At 47.3% G+C, this 18,442-nt stretch overlaps 2 protein-coding genes across 2 annotated transcripts in view; one reads left to right on the forward strand and one right to left on the reverse strand.

The window, feature by feature from the left end:
• Nucleotides 1-1,987, forward strand: part of LOC104539144 (kinesin-like protein KIFC3) — a gene marked incomplete at its 5' end in the record, with an annotated part of 14,232 nt that extends 12,245 nt beyond the window's left edge. The window contains 4 exon segments of the mRNA XM_010182596.1: nucleotides 10-239; nucleotides 829-963; nucleotides 1,298-1,406; nucleotides 1,862-1,987. Coding sequence (XP_010180898.1) covers nucleotides 10-239; nucleotides 829-963; nucleotides 1,298-1,406; nucleotides 1,862-1,887 — 500 coding nt within the window.
• A 2,821-nt stretch (nucleotides 1,988-4,808) lies between these two features.
• Nucleotides 4,809-18,438, reverse strand: KATNB1 (katanin p80 (WD repeat containing) subunit B 1; the record flags this gene model as incomplete). The annotated part of the gene is made up of 18 exons (XM_010182597.1): nucleotides 4,809-4,941; nucleotides 5,521-5,637; nucleotides 6,373-6,447; nucleotides 6,854-6,930; nucleotides 7,258-7,407; nucleotides 8,380-8,499; nucleotides 9,163-9,236; nucleotides 9,407-9,454; nucleotides 10,263-10,396; nucleotides 10,520-10,707; nucleotides 11,110-11,260; nucleotides 11,518-11,589; nucleotides 12,099-12,214; nucleotides 13,003-13,086; nucleotides 13,730-13,771; nucleotides 14,309-14,409; nucleotides 16,159-16,276; nucleotides 18,406-18,438. Coding segments are annotated over 18 exons (1,833 nt in total), but the record flags the coding sequence as incomplete, so codon positions are not given.
• Nucleotides 18,439-18,442: the final 4 nt, after the last annotated feature.

The following is an 18,442-nucleotide window of genomic DNA, read 5'->3' on the forward strand; positions in this document are numbered from 1 at the left end:
TGTCCCCAGGGAAGCTGAACCTGGTGGACCTGGCGGGCTCAGAGCGGGTCGGGCGCTCGGGTGCGGAGGGCAGCCGGCTCCGTGAGGCACAGCACATCAACAAGTCCCTTTCGGCACTGGGGGATGTCATTTACGCCCTGCGGTCCCGGCAGGGCCATGTGCCCTTCCGCAACTCCAAACTGACCTACCTGCTACAGGACTCGCTCAGCGGCGACAGCAAGACCCTCATGATGGTGCAGGTAGGGGTGCAGCATTCTCTGCGTTCAGTTGGTGTGGTTTAGGGGATGAGTTTGGTCCCTGCTCACCCTGGTGCTGGGGCATGCAGGTGGGATGCTGGATGCAGGAGCTTGGCTGGGATGAGGGGATGGGGCCTGTGTGTGTGGGGATATTTATGGGCTGCCAGGGGCAGGTCTGTCCCCATCTTTGCCCCCATCTTTGCCCCCCCAGAAAAAAAAAAAGGATGGGTGGTGTACTCAGAGGTCCCTGATCCTGCCAACAGATGCTGTCCCTATGGGAAGATTATTACGCTCTGGAAGCTTCTCCATCCCTGCCCTGTGATTGCCCCTGCCCTAAATGCTGCCTGTGTCTGCACTGAGGCCTCTCAGAGAGGTCCCCAAGCCCCCACCACCTGCTGCAGCTTCTCCCAGCTGTCCCTCGCACCGGGGCAGTTGGTGACAGGGGACCCGGCTGGCTCGGGGCTATCCTGGGAGCAGCAGGTTAATAATAGCACCTCGCCAGCCTGGCACCCATATTTGCCAGGATGGGGGAGCCCTAGGGGTGTGCAGGCAGCCAGGGGGTGACTTTCTGCCTGCTCCTGCCTGGCTGCAGGTCTCCCCAGCTGAGAAGAACACCAGTGAGACGCTGTGCTCCCTCAAGTTTGCTGAGAGGGTTCGCTCCGTGGAGCTGGGTCCCGTTTCCCGCAAGACTGAGCTGCTCTCCTGGCCCAGCCAGGAGCACCTGGAGGTAACCAAGGGGACATCACAGCCATTCCTCTTCCCCCTCACCCCAGGGGTCTCCCTGTTTTGCCCCCATGCATGGTCTCCAGAGCTGTTTGCCATTGGGAGCCCTGGAGCCACCTCAGTTGAGCATCACCCGATGGGAGGCAGGCTCTCCCCAGACAGTGGTGTCCAGCCACTGCTGCCACCTTGATTCTTCCAAGCCCTGTTCTGTGACAGCCCCGTGGTACCCACAGAGCCTATTTGGACACTGCTACACAGGCGGGCACAATCTGCCTCCCAGCTCATCCCCATCCTTTCCCTCTGCAACCCAAGCAGACACATGCCCCATCTCCCCCCAGGGTGACTTGCCAGGGACCACAGCAACCCCTGCCCGGAGCCACTCGTCCCCCAGCCCGGGGCAGCTCTCCAGCCGTGCCGCCTCCATCCGCAGGAAGCTCCAGACCTCAGGTGGGTGCTCAGGCACTGCAGTCCCTCCATCAGAGGAGGCTTCCATTACCAGCCTCGTCTCAGCTGGATACTGGCAGGCATGTGGAGAAGCAAGCTGATTTGTAATCAGCTCATTAACTAATGGCTAATTAGCCATAGGGAGACTGGTTAGCACTTCTCCAAGAGCACCCTGGTGCCAGCGGCTTGAGGTGCACAGGAAGCAATGCTGCAGGGCAGCTGCAGTACCCCCAGGCTGAACCTCTCTCCCCTTTGATTTCAGCCTGAATTAGGGGCAGCCGTGGCTGAGGAGCCGGTGGCGGGCTCTGCTTGGGCCCCGCTTCCCGGGCAGGGCAGGGATGCTGGGCTGTGCTGCTCGCAGGGATGCTGGTGGGGATGCTCATGGTACTGGTGGATGGGGCTGTGGCAGTGGCAGCCGTGCCCCCTGCCCAGTGTGACCTACGCATGTCTCTCCCCAGGGAAGCTGAGGCCAGTCCCCGTGTGACGAGTGCCATCCCTGGCACCAAACCCACTACAGGACCCAGCCCCTCATGGTGCTATGGGGAGCTGGATGCTGGAAGACAGGAAAGCTTTGGTGCCATCCCCTCGCCTGTAGGACCAGTGACCACCGTGAGCAGTGTGGGGCCAGGGTCTCCCAGAAGCTGAACCCCCATCTATTGTGGGGAACAGTGGTGCTGGGCAGGGATCTGCCCCCTCAGATGCTCACCTCCCTCACTTTTTATTTTCCCTGGCCAGCTGGTTTTAGCCGGAGCAGGGAGGTGCTGGGTGCTCCCGCTGTCGCTCCAGCTGTTTTTACAACAGTGCAGGTACCTGGCTGGAGGTGGGGCTGGGTGAGCCCCCAGCCAAGTCTCTGCTACCCCCCAGACTGCATTTTAAGCCAGAAAAAAAAAGAATCCCAGCAGCTCCTTTCCCCATAAGTTTCTCAAGCCCCGTTGTTGCATGAAGGTGCCCCGGTGCTGTGCATGAGCCGAGCTGCCCTTCATCCTGGTGCTGGTACTTCTAGGGCCCCGCACGGGCACAGAGGGTTACACAGCACCAGGGTGGATTTAGCAGTCTCAAATGAAGCTATTGTAAAGTTATTACCAGTTGTCTTGTTAAGAGAGACCACAGCATGGTCGAGATGAAAGTGTTTGAAATATTTATACCTTGTTTACATGGTCTTGGAACAGAAAACAAGTGGAAAAAAACCAAACAAAAACCTCAAGCCTCAGGCCAAAAGCCTGTTGGTTTATGTGGCGGGGGGGGTGGGAGGAGAGCACTGTCCCCTGCACCTCTGAGCTCCCACCCATGGGTACCTTATTTCTGCTGCAAATAACCAACTGGATGCACTGATGGCTCTTCCCCATCGCTACCCTCTCCTCTCACTCTTCCACAGCATATTCTATTAAAAAAGGGAAAAATAAATTTAGCCTTTTGTAAGATTAGATGTTTCTATGTATTTTAATAATTTAAAAAAATCCTGTTTTGTAACAAAAGTTATTTTAAATAAACTGTTAAAGCCAATCATTCTGCACTGCTGTTATTTCCCTGCAGCGTGTTTGAACTCTTCTTGGGGTGGGTGCTTCCTCCTGCTTGCATAGCATCTCCCTACCCACTCCTTTGGTGCTTGGCTGGAAAAGCCCATTACATCAGTCCTCTTGCTTTAAATCCCCCTTCCCAGATTGCAGCTATCAGACTCCCTTAATTAGCAGGAGATGGAGTTAAACCCTAAGCAAGCCCCAGCACTGCAGGATCTTGCTCCATCTCAGCCTTCTCTCAGCTCTTCAGGCTGTCCAGGGCCGGAGGAGCCTTTTCAGATCTCAGTGGGGTCCATGCACTGCTGTGCTGTCCTGTGTGAGCCACCATCAGAGCCATCTCCTCCAGCGCCTTGGAGAAGAGCGGGACGCTCCCCTTCATGCCTAAAACTCAAGTGTGTTTGTACGAAGTCACAACACAGTAGGGGTCAGCTTTAGCTTTCCTGGTGGCCCCATTATAGTCCCCTGAAACAGCCTCCTGCATCTCCAAACACCAGCACCTGGCTCAGGAGCTCACAGAAAACCAGAGACAAGGCCCTGCCACTGCACCAAGAGCTGCTAGAGACCAGGTGGGGAGAGGGACAAGCCACAAATGATGATGTTGCTCTTTGAGCTGGGAACTACCCAGCAGAGCGAAACCTCCCCCAGGGTTTCAGCAAACCACCCGAGTGCTGTCTCTGCGACTTCCCAGTGCCTCTGTGACTTGCTCACGGCATCCACCCAGCAGGAAGGGTGAGAACAGCTGGCTTCCCCTGGGACACACAGGGAACAGAGCCCTGCTTTCCCTGGACACTCCCAGCCAGAAGCTGTGCCAAAGTGAATGGTACTTCCAGAGATTCAGGCATTTAACAACTTTTTTTTTAAAAAAAAAAAACACATTACAAATCTTTTAATAAAATTCATAATAACTTACAGTTTCCCAGAGAACAGGCTCCAGTGTATAAAATAGAAGAGAGGCTGGGAGGAGCAGGTAAAGCACCAACAGAAACCTCTTTCCCCATAGGAAAGAAGAAAGAGGGACAGAAAGGTTATGACAGGTATTTATTGGGGAGAAGAAAAACAAAACAAAATCAAACAACCCTCTAAGAGTGGTTCAGTGGATGCAGAAAGACTTTAGTCCTCAGCCCTCTGTTCCTCCACCCTCCCAAATCCTTACCCCTAAAGGCAAACACATACAAGTCCTGATCAAGTCAGATTTTAACAGACCCAGGTAGGCCTCAGTTCCCAGTAAGTCTGAAGACAATAATCTTGAGTGATAATTTTGGAGAAGCCAAGAGACAGCCTCCTCTCAACACAGGTCCTTGAGGCCACACCAGGCATGGTGGCATCACATCCTGGCTCATGTTTGATGAAGCAAACCAACAGGGCCAGCCCCACATGGCAGTTGAAGTCCCTTCTGCAGGGAAAGGGCACTCCACGCCACAGCAGGCTTTGGTGGGGCAGACACCAGAGTCTTCAGCGTGCTGCACACAGAGAGCGGGGCCAGCTGGCCTCCGGCTCACAGAGCCAAGCGACAAGAACTGACAGCACACACAGGTGAGGAGGGGTGATAGCAGATTCAGAGTCCTCCCATCAGGGAAAAGCCAGCACAGAGACAGAACAACTGAGAGCTTGATGAGATGAAGAGCTGAAATGAAGCTGCTTTCCTACAGAGGCTTTGTGGGGCCCTCTGCCAGCCAGGTCCCCACACACAGCACAGGTCTCGCTCCGCTCAGGTCCTCCACCCAGCCCGTAAGGTGCTGGAGCTGGGCAGGACACCAAACAGCAAGATTCCACTTCACTACCGTGCTGAGAGGGGAAGACGGACACACGGAGAGAGGCGAAATTCAGCCAGACCAAGAGCAGAGAAGAGCTTGGCCACTTGTGTTTGCAGGTGAGGAGGTGGCAGCTGTCATTCCAGGACAGCCATGAGGAGATGCAGTTCCCGAAAGGCACTACCATGGCGGCCGCTGAGCCCAGACTTGTTCTTGACGATGTTGCTGATGTCTTTCAGCTGCTTGTAGCACAGCTTGCATTTATGGAGCCTGCAAAAAACAGAGAGCAGACACAGCATAAACCCTCAGCTGCTTAAGGGATGTGCTTGCTCCTGTAGCACCAAAGCTGCAACTCAAGCAGGAGAGAAAACACAAGCCCTGCAAATGGCCTGGAAGAAGCTGAGGTATTCAGCCCACATCCTGATGACACAGGAGAATGGCAGCTACATAAGGGCTCTTCCACTCCTCTTTTCCCCTTCGGCAGTAAAGTCCAGGGAAGAAGGAGGTGCTGGTGTTGGAGGGCCAGTTCTCAGAGCAGAGCTATCCTGTGAATGAACTGGAAATCCAGGGCTTGGCTAACACTTCATGTGTCTTTGTGAGGTAGAGGGTGAAGCCACAAGGTGGTTTTACTCCTGACAGACTCACACTTTGTTTAGGTATGACTCAGTATATGGTGACAGAGGGAAAAGCAGTCCTTGGTCTTTTTCTCAAGAGTAGGAGGGTTTGGTGTTTGCAGACAAAAGGTGTTTGCAAGCTCAGTCTAGTATCAAAGCCTGTATGGTGAGGAGCAAAGCTCACCCAAGAGCAAGGCTGGTTCAAAAAGGGAACAAGTGAAGGTAAGTGCCTCACCTTTCCTCTCTGGTGATGTCCACTCCGACAGAAGGTGGTGCAGCGAGGATGTCTGTGATCAGTGGCAGAAATCTCTGGAGAATGAGTTTCAGGGAGGTGCAGCCAGTCTGCACATAACTGAAAAAAAGAGAATGGGGTCCCACTTGAATTTCATTTCTGTCCTACCAGCACACACCCCTCACTCGTATCCAGTCACTGGGGACGACGGACTCCAACAACACCCCTGCCACCACCCATAACCTGGTAAGGAGAGCAACAACCAAGTACCAACTTGTCTTGGTTTGAGTCAAGACTGACAAAGTGAGCCCTTTCGAAAGGTTCTGGCATACACATTGCTACATGGGACCCTTCTGCTCCAGAGCAGAGATGTCCTGTGAGGGGACTTGCCAGGAGCCTCTCTCCCAGCAGGAAGGGAAAACAGAACCTCCACCTTCAGAGTGAGGTTCCATTTTTTTGCCACCCAACAATAAGGTTCAAAGCAATCTTCCAAGTGACCCCACAGCTGTTGTGAGAATTTATTCTCCTTGTCACAAGTCAACAGTTTCATCTCCATCAGTGCACAGAGCTCACTTGTTCTAGACTGATTTGCGCTCTCCTGGCTGCCAGAGGTGCCTTCAATCTAACACACCTACACCGATTTCAACGTCCCGCTCTTTCTGCCCGTGCATACTTTCCATGTCTTTTTCCCCCACACTTGGAAATTCCACTGCTCTTCCATACATCGTATTGGCGTTATCCTGTATCTGCTGTGACTTTTCAGGATTTTCTTTCAGCTACAAAATACTCAGCGGAGCTCTCCTATGAATATCCACACCTTGTCCCCCTCAGCACACCATGTCCTTGGGGTCTCACCTTTCGTATTTACTGTGGAGTAGTTTCTCTATCTGTGGCAGGATTATAGTACACAAATCCAGCTTCCAGAGAGACCTGAGAAGAAAAGGACAGGTTCTGAGACCAGAGACTGAGGCTTCACAAGGCTGAGTTGACAAATAATGCTTTCTGGCAAAAAAAAACCAAAACAAACAGCCCAGGCAGTGGCACTCAAGTTCACTGACTCCTCCTTGTGATAGAAAGTGGCAGGTTCTGACGTATTTCACTGACAAAGCAGAATCGCTTTATGAAGCCCTAAGATTTCGATTTTCCTTGTGAGAGATCATTTACCCATAGAAAAGGCCCCATACAACTCCAGCAGTTACTGGCACTGCAGACTTGAAGATCTGACTACAGGTACACACATTTCACGCTGCCACAGCCCACTGGCCACAAGGTCAGTGTAATACAGCACTCCTGGCGCCCTCAGGTATCCCAGGGGCTGCCCCCAACCACAACTCACGCTTTTTGGTTGATGATATTCAAGAGGTCCACAACAACAGAAAGATCGTTGATCGCCACTGCAGAGTCCACAGAGTTCTGAGAGAGAGAGGGGGAAGAAGTCACTTATTGCAAAGCTCAAAATTGGTGAGGCTAATGAAATTAATATCAAGTGCCACTTTTCAAAACCAAGGTAGAGGAAATGTGGAGTAGACTAGGGAAGAGAAGATAAGTATCACATGAGGAAGCTTCCTCCACATTTTTTGTGACCATTTAACAGCAGGTAGGACACAGCAGCACTCTCTGGGGCACCCTTGATGGCAACAGCTGTGAGACTCAGCATTTTGGACAGAATAGGCCCCAGACAAGCAAAAAGAGCTGCTCAGCTGCTCCCCTCATGAGCCTCAGGTATGTCCACGTCCTTACCTTGATGTCACCAGTGCTCCACACAGCCCGCACGGTGTCCAGGTTCTTGTGGCGGCTGGCGAGTACCACACACATAGTCTCGTGCCCCTTCCTGATCTGCGACATGGCGTCCTCATCCACCAGCTCGGTCGGGCTTTGGTTTTTCAGAGTCTGAAAGTACCAGCATTAATGCAGCAGCAACAACAGAGCAGGATGGCATAGAAGGGTAGGAGCTTACTCTGGACTTGGTGAGAGATTATTTTGGTGTACTGAGTGCCAGTAAACACTGACATCCTTGCAGATAGTTTCAGAAACATTTTGAAATGGAAATGCTCAATTTGTTCTGATTTCAGTTACTTCTGCCTTTTCTATTACATCAATCACAAACACGTTTGAAGCTTTGGAAACTTTCAAAATTAAAAAAAGGTGAATTAAAAGTAAGCTTTCAAAATCAGTATGTTTTGATAAAGAAATGTTTTCATGCAAACCCCATTTTTTAATGTAAGACACTCATCTGAAATCAGCAAGTTTTATTACACAGCATAAACCTTACACAATTTATTAGACCTTCAATTTAATTCCTGCCCAAGCCACAATGAAACCACTACTTCCTCTGCTCACATTTAAAGTCTGGGATCATCAGGATGCTCTGGTCCTTCTCCCTTTTTGGGACAGGGAATACCATCCCAAGAGAGGTCAAGAGACCCCAGAGATGCAAGAGGCAGATCCTCACAAAACAACTCTGTATGTGTAATGGCAGACACCAGTTTTCTAAATGAATCACTGTCTAGCATGTGGAATTGTTCAGTGTGTCTCTCATCCCTTGCTCTCTGCTTTGGTAACACCTTCGTGAGCACGGATCAATGCTGCCGTGTTCACATCAGCCTGCTGTCAATCGCAATGACAATTGGACCCAGAGCCCATTGCACAGAAACTGCAGGTCAAAGGAGCTGGGAGGCAGCAGAGTTGGCAGGGGAAGCACCAAGTGAGCAGAGGAAGAGCACAAGGTAACGTGTTCTCATTCAGTACTGAGGACTGCAGGCTGCAGAAAGCACCAAAGACACTTCTGCACCTCAGAGAATCCCCTTTCTGATGCCACCCAGCACAGACACTGGCTGGAAACCTTTGTCCAGAGACACCTACTGGTAGAAAATCAGAGGCCTTCAAGCCAATGGGCTCATTCCTGGCCGCAGGTATCACCGATGGCTCTGTTCTTGTCATGGGAGTGGAGGAAGCAATTGGTGGCCTCTGAACTGGATCAGACTGCAGGAGAAATTGGGATAAAAGCTCTGGCAGCAACAATCTGGCCGTAGTCTGCAATGTCCTTTTTTTCCTGACCCACTTTCCGCTCCAAGCAGGGTCCTAATGCAGAAGCAGTCGCCAATTTGCTAGCATACTTTAAGAGGCAATAAAGTATCTCTCAGGTACATGCCAAGATGTAATTAAGGTTTGCAAAGAACATGGAGATATCGCAGCAGTAGTGCCAAGTGTTGTCATTGTTATCAGCATTCAAAATCAGGGCAATAGTCCATGACCAGCCTGAAGGCAAAGAGAATTCTAAAGAAGCCAGTGTAACGTATCCTGGCTCATGGCTGCTTGCAGTTGCGGCTACAAAACAGCCTCAGTTCAAGCACTTGCGGAAATCTGGCACTTGGTTCTCTTCAGAGTGCCCCAATTTTCAGATGCAAGGAGAAACACCACTGCAAGTTCGCTAAACAACCAACAGCAATAAAGCCATCACCTGCCAGAGGCTCGGCCTTCAATTCTACTGCTCAGGCAAGACACACGGCAGGACAAAGACTGGAGCTGTACTTTTAATGCTCTTCAGTAAAGCAATCAGCCTGATTAGAAATCAAAGTCTCCAGCACTTGCATATCTTTCAGAGCAAGATTGTGAACAGCTTTAAACAAATTATACAGTACATACGAGTTCCTGCTTGGGCAACGAGGTCTGGACATCCACTTGGCTGGGCTTAACTGCTTCCTTCACAGTTACAGGCTCTACCAAGATGGAAAGAAGTGAGAAAGCAGAAACTAATAATTCCTTTCAAGAGAAGCTGTGAGCAAAGGTTCTGCATAGCTAGAGCACAAGTAGTCCTTTCTGCATTCAGCTTTCCCTCTTTTGAAGGCCATTCAACCCATTCCCACCAAGAGGTCATTTTCATACTCACCATCCTCTGGAGGGGCAGGAAAAGGTTCACTTCGAGGAGGAGTTCGACCTACAGAGAGAAATAAATAAAGAAAGGAGCATTCAAGGCTACAGATTAGCAGTAGGTCAACCTTGGAGCTGTGAGATCTCCAACTGCTCCACAGATTAGGGCACTCAGTGATTCGACAAGCACAGTTATCTCCTTCAGACCTTGATGCTATTGAGTTTAGCCAAAGGCTTTCAGCTTTCATGGATGGAATGGACAGAACTGACCTGTGTAGTTCATTGCTGCTGTAGAAGTGTGAAGAAAAGGCATTGCCACAACAAATTATATTAGAAAAATATTCACGTCCTGCTAAATTGATTTACATAAGTCAAAATAATGAATATTAATTCCTTAGGAAAAGGATCTCATTTTTGTCATTTACATAAAAATAAGACACAGGCATTGCACTATGCCTCCTAAACAACAGTCTCAGCATTAACAAAACATTTTGCCTTTTCTTCTTTAATGGAGGCTGCTGACTTTATACATAACAAAATTCTAAGCTAATAAAGATCCTGTAACAGAGTCCTAATCAGAGTCCATCCTAATCAGGACAGAAAGGCAATGTGCTTACAACGTAGCTCTGGATTTTGAGCCAGGCTTTGACGCGACATCTCTGCACTCCACTAAAGTTGCCACCTTCCAGCAGTTTACCTACATGACCTGTGGTTCAGAGTCCAAACACAGAATATTAAATAGAAGTTTGCTAAACTCTTCCAGTTACTGATGAAGCCTCTATTATAGTAAGCCAAAGCTCACTCCTAGTGGACCAGTTTTGCACCTACAACTCTAATCCAAACCACTCAAAAGCACAATAAACCCTGGTACTGACAAATAGCATTCTTGGGCTGAAAGATCTCTTTGTACTCCTCTGGATTCTGGATCTCAGCCTTTGATTCCTTTTCATCCCGGTCATCTTCGCTGCTGGGGCTGCGCCTCTCGCTCTCTGAGTTGTGCTTCACTCTGCTGTGGAAAAAGAGATGCTGTCAGGGCAAGCCATATGGACTCTGTTAGAGAGTGTGAAAGCACTAAGCTCCTTGTTCATTTCCTTAAAATCTTGAAATCCTGCAAGTCAGCAGATTTCCTTACCTTTGTGGCTTGCTGCAGCTAGTTGAGGGCCTATCATAGATGCGGCGAATGGAGGAACCCGTTGGGGTAGGTGGCACAAGAGGCTCATCATCTCTGAGCAGCCCACGAGGAATGGAACCAGACTTTGTGACTCTGCTGAGATCCACAACGAAGGAAGAGACTGTGTTTTGTGCAAAGGAAACTCCTATCTGCAGAGGTAAAACATCACAGTAATCACCAAGGAGCTGGGTGTATGTTAGCCTTTTTGAGAACAGACATGGAGTGACTCTGAGCAACCATGCTTAAGAATTTCTCAGTTCAGTGCTTTGTCTTTTTCAATCTGAACCTGCCAATGTTTTATTGATCAAACGTTTGCCAAGCTCAGTTTCTAAATACTGGTCAAACCAAGACCTAGCTCTTTCTTCCAGAAGCCAAAAAGAGATGAAGTAGAGCACAAGGCTGCTGAAAGCAAAAGCACACAAGCTCTAAGTTCTAAGCACATTGCAAGCCCTGGCCACAAGCTTAAAGGTCAGAAGGTGTGCAAGAAGACAGGAGGATTTTATCTTGTGTTTCTCAGCTGCCTCCCCCACTCCTCATGAGCAGTGGCTTACCAGCTGGTTGTTACAGATAGACAAGTCAGCTACTTCTCCCCAGTTCACCAAGACCATGTCAAAACAGCGTTCTGGCTCCCAGCCGTACACACGCAGCGAATCATGGAAGCCACTATACAAGCAGCAGCCATCTGGGTTGAAGAGCACACACCTGGGAGGAAGACAGGGGGAGAATCAGGCACAGCTTTCAACCCTGCTCAGTCCCACAGGGATCCCAGGGCCGTAATCTTGACTTCACTGAACACCTCCAGCCCCACTTCCAGCGATGAACCTACCGATCTGATGTTCATCTGTGCAGCATCTCAAGCAGCTTAAAGTTCTCCCCAGTAAAGTCTGTCTTTCAGAAAATCCTCCCTTCACCCTCACTTTAGTCTCTTCCTAGTACACTGCAGTAGGAATTTAGTATACCTGACAGGAGTAGCCTTCTCTTCAATACAGCTCACAACTTGAAACTTCTCCAAGTCCCAGAACCGAACAGTCCTATAAACACAAGAGAACAAAAAATCATCACCCATCCTTCTAGAGATCTACTGTAGGATCCAGTATTGAAATAATATGCTAATAGCTAGAAGGACTTTTGCTGCTGTGCACATACGATGAACCTACACAGAACGCTAGCTAAGATCCATGAATCCAGACACAGATGCTTAGAGGCTCAGGTATTTAGAGCTGATCCGGAGCTTAGAACACCCCGCTAGCTGAACAGGACTGTTTGCTGTTCAGATATGACATCAGCTGGATTAGTGAGATGCTTGAGGCTATCTCATTGTTTTCTAGTGTGGCAGAAGCTGCGATCAATTTTAGATGAGAGGGTAAGATTTCCATGTTGTGTGCATCACAAATGTGATGTGCTGCTGGACAGATGTCAGGCTTTTGCAATGGCAGGTTTGAGTGGTGGAAAATTCCTATTTTCTACATTCCTTAAAGGAAGGACATGGGGAAAGGAAGTGGCATATACAATTCCCTTCTTTCTCCCTCCCCTTATGTACCTGTCAGAGCTGCCAGAAGCCAAAAGGTATTCGTTGGGATGGAATTCAACAACGTTTACTGGGCCAGTATGTCCCGTAAACTCAAACATTATCTTCCCAGCAGCCAGATCCCACAGCTGGAAGAAGGAAAGAACAGAGAGACTCTTGAAAAGATCTAATGTTAGAGAATTCCAATACACTTTGGATTTCCTTGTACTGGCAACCTTCTAACACTCCTCCCACTCCAAGAACAGACTATTGTCCCAGTCATCTAAGGCTGCATTTTTTACATTTTTTTCTTGATTTTTCTTTTGGCACTCTTAACTTTTCCATTTAATTTGTCCCCTAGAACTTTCTGGTTTATATTTAGAAACTAGGGTAAAATACAGCAGTTTCACCTGGTCCCACAGATTATACCTCAAAAGTGAACAAACAAAAATCCAAAAGCTCTGAATCCCTTTGCAATTCATTCTTCCTGTGCTCTACTCTCCACAGAAAAATCCAGAGTGAAATGACCAACCAGTTTATTCCATGTGAAACCAAACACAAAAATCATGCTTTCACCCACATTCCTCCATACCACATCTGAAACAACTAAGGTAGCTGCTTCAGTGGATAGTTATCTGAACTCCTCCTCTCACTCTGCACAGTCCTGACAGCAATTTTCAGACTAATAATCAAGTGCAACGCATATGATAACACACCCCTAGTGAATGAGGGGAGCCAGATACTGGTCTAGTGAAGCAAATATTGTGGGCCACTGGACATGATCCTCAGAAACAGACTGGTCCCTGCAAAGCCACAGGGCTCAGCCAGCTGCCTAATGAAATAAAGGTGTTTGTGAGCAAGTGCTGGTAATGCCTGGTAAAAAGATGATCTCTACATTCCTATCTGCCACAAGCATATGAGTGTCACAATACATTACCTTTACAGTGTGATCATCAGCAGCAGAGGCTAACCATTTCCCATCAGGACTAAAGCGGAGACATCGAACTGCTTCTGTGTGACCCTGAAATGAGAAAAACAAATAGGTTATTTTTTTCCTTCCTTTAGAGGGAATTCTGGCTTTAGTCTTTCGATCCTATACAATATAATAAAATAAAATCAAGTAACTGTTTCACAGAGTCCACAGCTCACAGAACACTACACTCAAAAGCTAAACCCAACCATGATAAACAGGTGTAATCTCTCTCATCTAGAAATTTCTGCATCAGTTTAAGTATAGTAAATACAGATCTGGCTTAATAAGAATCAGTTTTAAATTACACAGATTTATGGGTAGTCAGATAGAACTGCTGTGCCATTAAGTTGGTTTCTAAATGAAATTAAAAGGCCCCAAGAATAGAACCATTTCAGTGCAGTGGAGATGTGCATAGTAATATCAGCCACAGTATAAAGAAACACTCATGGATGCTCTTCATTCCCCACTGAAGCCAACCAGATTACAGTACATTAACTCATACAATATCCCTGTCATATTCTCATACAGTTCACAGACGAGGTTTGCCAGACCACTTCATAAATTGTGCAGAACTTATTTACATACTGGAAAACTAGGAAGTTAATTACACATAATCACTTTAAGTTTGCTCTCAAGTTCTCAAAAGAAATCTTTCTCTCCTCTTCGCCTGAAAACTAATGAAGCATTTTACCTTGTACCTGAAGACACAACCTTTGCTTCTTACATCCCAGAGCTACAGGAAAGAAAAGCAAACAAAAGATATGCTTAGAGCAGTATGTGAGGAGCCCAAGAGTCCCATCAGAACAAGAGCTCTCCCTGTCACCAAGCTCATAAACATCACAGAACGAAAATACTGAAGGGGCTGTTAAACCCCTGTTTGCTTCAGGGGTATTTTATAACCTATTCCCCAAGTGAGAATCACTTCTGGAAGGTATTTCTTACTACAGCAGCTCAGCTCCTACAGCCAAATATGAGCCTGACGAAGCAGATGCAAGCCACAGCAGTCAGGACATCTGCGCTTGCTGACACTAGGTCTTGGCTGGCACCTAACTCTGAGTCACATTCCACAACAGAGGAGTCACACTCAGGAGCTACCACTGAAAATACACGCATGAATTTCACAAGCACTTGCAAATACACCTGCCCACACACATGGAAATGATGATGTACAGCATCTACCAACAGCTTGGCACAAAACACATCCTGCCGCTCTGCGTAACAAGGATTCTGGAAATAAAGCGGGTAATCTCTTTGGGAACCTGAGCTTTACCTTAATGTTGGTGTCCAAAGAGCCAGATGCCACAAAGCTTCCAAAAGGATGGAAAGCGAGGCTGCAGATATTCGCTTTGTGACCCAGTAAGGCACGAAGAACTGGGAAAAGGAGAAGCAGAGCAGGGAGAAAGAATAGGGAGCAAATATTTAGTAGTTCGATTCCCCTAAACAGCATGCAGCAGTTTAGCCATACCACCCTCACCGTTAAACATGCTAACACAACATACATTAGACGTGTTACAAACTGTTTATTCATCTGCACATATTTTTAGTGGAAATATTTCTGATTTTACCCTTGCAGTGCAAAGAAACAGCAACAGAGGACCCGGATTCAATGATCCTAATGAAAATCCTGTCCTTAGGTCTGAAAACTACAAATAAAACCAGAAGGTCTCCAATCAGAAAATAAAGCTAAGCAGCCACACTGAAGCAGCTGCCAGGCAGAACATCTTCCCATTTGAAACAAAGAGAGCAAAATGGGGGCAGGGAAAGAAACACAGTTTTAGCCAGGAAGAGAAAGGGATGTTTGACTGCCTGAATTGTTCACTTTGCAGCTATTACAGAACCTTTCCTGGGACTGTGCACTCCCATCCAAGCAGAAGCCCAACTGCTGCCTCTTACATTCCAATATTGGTACTGGACTCCCTTGCAAGAAGCGTCCCAGACACCAAGAAAGGAAGCTTAGTAAGCGTGACAAAAAAAATGATCATTGTTTCAGCAAGACATAAACCAAGTAACACCTTTTGTAATTCTGGAGACCAGAAAGGACCAGTAGAACTCGTACACCATATTTCAGAAAGCAGAGACAAATGCAGAACTCAATTTCATGGAAGAAAAATTGCTCAGACAGTAAAAGGGGCAATCTCTCTCCATCATCCCTCATCTGGGACAGTCTGATGATTCCCCTGGTAGAAATTAGCTCTTGAGCCAAACGTGGAGTGGTCATTTGCACAGACTCTGGCTCACAGGCCTCCTAATAAATTCAGCCAGATCAGTTACTCTCCACTGGTACAGCCAAACTGTTTTATAACTGAACTGATTCTAACTGTCTGAATCTTTTTATTATTTATGCCACCTGCTCTTGTAAATCTATTTTCAATACACATTCTTTTTATGAACAAGTAGCAACCTATAAGAAGTATACAGTCATTTTACAGTATTCTGGCTGGGATACACTCAAGTGATTCATGATACCTTTGTAAACTTGCTCTAGGAACTGAGAAAAATGCAATAAACAAAACATGACTCAACAGTTGGCCCTTAAGGGTCAACTTAGCTTCATAGCTTTTGTGATTTATTAAAAATTATGTCTTTGTCTATTCACATGGTCATGCAAGAGCAGAAGAGAAAAATCACTTGAGGAAAAAGAGAAAAGTTAAAACCCAAGAACGAGAGCAAGAGGATCAGCAAGCAGCGGATTCCTGGACTTCTGCGGAACCTAATAGACTTAAAACTTCCAATCTGATTTTGGATCTTTTTATTAAGGTTCTCAATTTTAATCTGAGACTCTGAAGACAAACTCTGTAAACCTAGTTACTCTACACATGCATGGAAACTGATCTGGAATATAGGTTTCAACACACTTGGGTCAAAACCCTAGAAACTAATTCCTCAAATCAGTCTCCATAATACATGCACAATTTTCTGCTCGAGTGTGCAGACCCAGCTCTACAGTCTCAGTACGAAGTGCACTAAAGCCCTCTAAGAGGGATGGAAATTAAGATAAAAGCAACACCAGGCACCTGGCTCCTTCTTAAGTTCGGAACCCTCTGGGTCAGCACAGATATTAAGCATAAGGATATTCCAAAAAGCGTGCATTAACAGAAGTGAAAACTCACGGAAACATACTTTTGGCAGCTTCCAGGTCCCAAACGCGAATGGACCCTGACTGGGACCCTGCAACGATGAGTTTCTCATTTTTATTGATCTGTAGGCTCTCAATGGGCGTCGTGTGGCCTATCAAGCTCTGCAAAGAAAACTGCGAGTCACAATCAACAGCTATGGACACAGCCCTGCCCACAGTGGCAGTGTTTGTACTCAGTTGATAACTGAAGGGTTTGACCATGAGTTGGGACCACCTGGTTGTGCCACTGTTCCTTTTTCCTCATCAGCTACCAGCATGGTAGAACATCCTAAAGACCATCACTGCAGACAGCACCGTGCACAGATCTTCCACGTCATCCCACTTTCTGGGGCACGCTGACTAATTTTCAAAGGATGTATCACCAGAGACATGGGTAGTTAAACATTAGGTGTGGGTGCCCAGACAAGGCTGACACATCCTTACATTATAAAAATTATGCATTGCAAGCACAACGGCATGGTGTTTGCTGTAAATGGGTCAACTAAGTGTCATGAACTGGTTACAAAATCAAAGCAAGAGCAAAAGCAGGGCTACTTCGAAATCTTCACATAAGCAAGGAGCCATCCATTGCCGTCAGCGATGGGTGTCACAGTGGTAACATGATGCTATTACTGAAGTATTAACTTGAGGCATAAGGTAGTACTTCACATGTATGCACTTCCTTTCATCTTAGAGCATCTAAAAGCTTACACATTACCTAAGTATTTTGAAAAGGCCAGTATTTAATTAAACAGAAGAACATTTAAAACTAGCCCTAGAAAACCAGAACCCCTATTGTAGACTTTTTCCTTGTCAATTAGGCAGTATTCTATGCTTCACTCCATCCTCAAACAGGTCTTTTCAAACAGGTAAGATGGTTCCGTGTCTCCCACACACGAGAGGCTGGGAACGCCAGCTGAAAGCTGCCTGTTCCAGTGGGGCTTTCTTAGGATTTCACATGCAACTCAAATCCTCCACATACTCTACAGGTGCAACTGTCACTGCTGGGTGAGAAATAGAGCTCACACTTGAACCAAGCCACAAAGCTACTTGAAAATTTTCTCTTCTGCCTCTTCCCCAACACACAAACATCTAGAATCCTAACAATGTAAACACTAAAGATTAATTTCAGAGGACAAAATATATGGCACAACCCCCAGAATCAAGACTATTTTGATATACAAGAATGGCACAAGTCCCCAGCAGCTCCAGTCAGTCCCTGCGTCTCAGAAACAGCAGCTTCTAACGTCTGTGGTTCCCAGGAAGTGTGGGAGAGCTACAGCTCTCTGCTCCCACAGAACGGGTATGGAGATATGCAGTCCTTCAACCTTTCTTCTCATGGATGGCAATACTCTGGTTTCAAACAACTGTCATGCCATCACCAAAGGCCTGGAAAGACAGAGTTCAACTATGCTCTGCAAGAAGCGCAGCACTGCCAAAGATGAGCAACTCCTTTTGCACCCATTTCAAACTCTTTATACATAAGTGAATGGAACAACACACAATCTCCTTTTACCCTTTTTGACCCTACTTTTCTGATTTCTTCCTCACAAGTTTCACACTGGCTAGAGAATTCCCTTCCATAACACAACGTTCTTGTGTGGTTAATTCAACAAGTGACAAGAGACGCTTACTAAAGACGGTTTTCCACAACACCCACTCAAAGCAAACGCAATGCAGGACAGACACCTGTTAAATATATTTATGGGGTGCTTTAGTGACCACTGCCGGGGTAACCCTGCTCTTTCTATCGCGCTGAGCCCAGCATTACTCTTCCCCAGCCTAGAGGCAAGTTAGCAAACCATTCTGACACACTTTGTGCTGCCAGTTAGTGACTGTGGGACAGAGGGGAACACACCTCACTGGGGATGTTGAGCACTACGAGAGAAAACTCCAGGGTATAAAACTGGCCCCTGTAGCTTGCACTATAAAACTAGCTGGTCTCATACAAAAGTTTGCATTTAATTACCTGCAGCCTGGTAACAGAAGGCACAATATTCATTATCTGAGCAAGCGCTGGCCCAGCTGAAGCAGCCATCCATCCCAAGATCTCTCTGGAGCAGTGGTCTCACCAGTCACCAAATTCTGTCCCTATCTTTAGCTAGAATCCAGTCACCCAGCTTTGTGCTGGTAAACTCTGTTTACCAGTGCCATGGCCTACAACTCAACGACCTTTTCCCCTATTCCCAACCTTCCATGCCTTAGAATTAATATTCCCATCCCCCCAGAGTTGAAAATAAGCCTGTTCTTACCATGATGCAGTTGGGGTTGTTAACTGACCATATGTTG

This window comes from Mesitornis unicolor, unplaced genomic scaffold (genome assembly GCF_000695765.1).
Source record: "Mesitornis unicolor isolate BGI_N332 unplaced genomic scaffold, ASM69576v1 scaffold44994, whole genome shotgun sequence".
In the NCBI taxonomy this organism is placed as follows: domain Eukaryota; kingdom Metazoa; phylum Chordata; class Aves; order Mesitornithiformes; family Mesitornithidae; genus Mesitornis; species Mesitornis unicolor.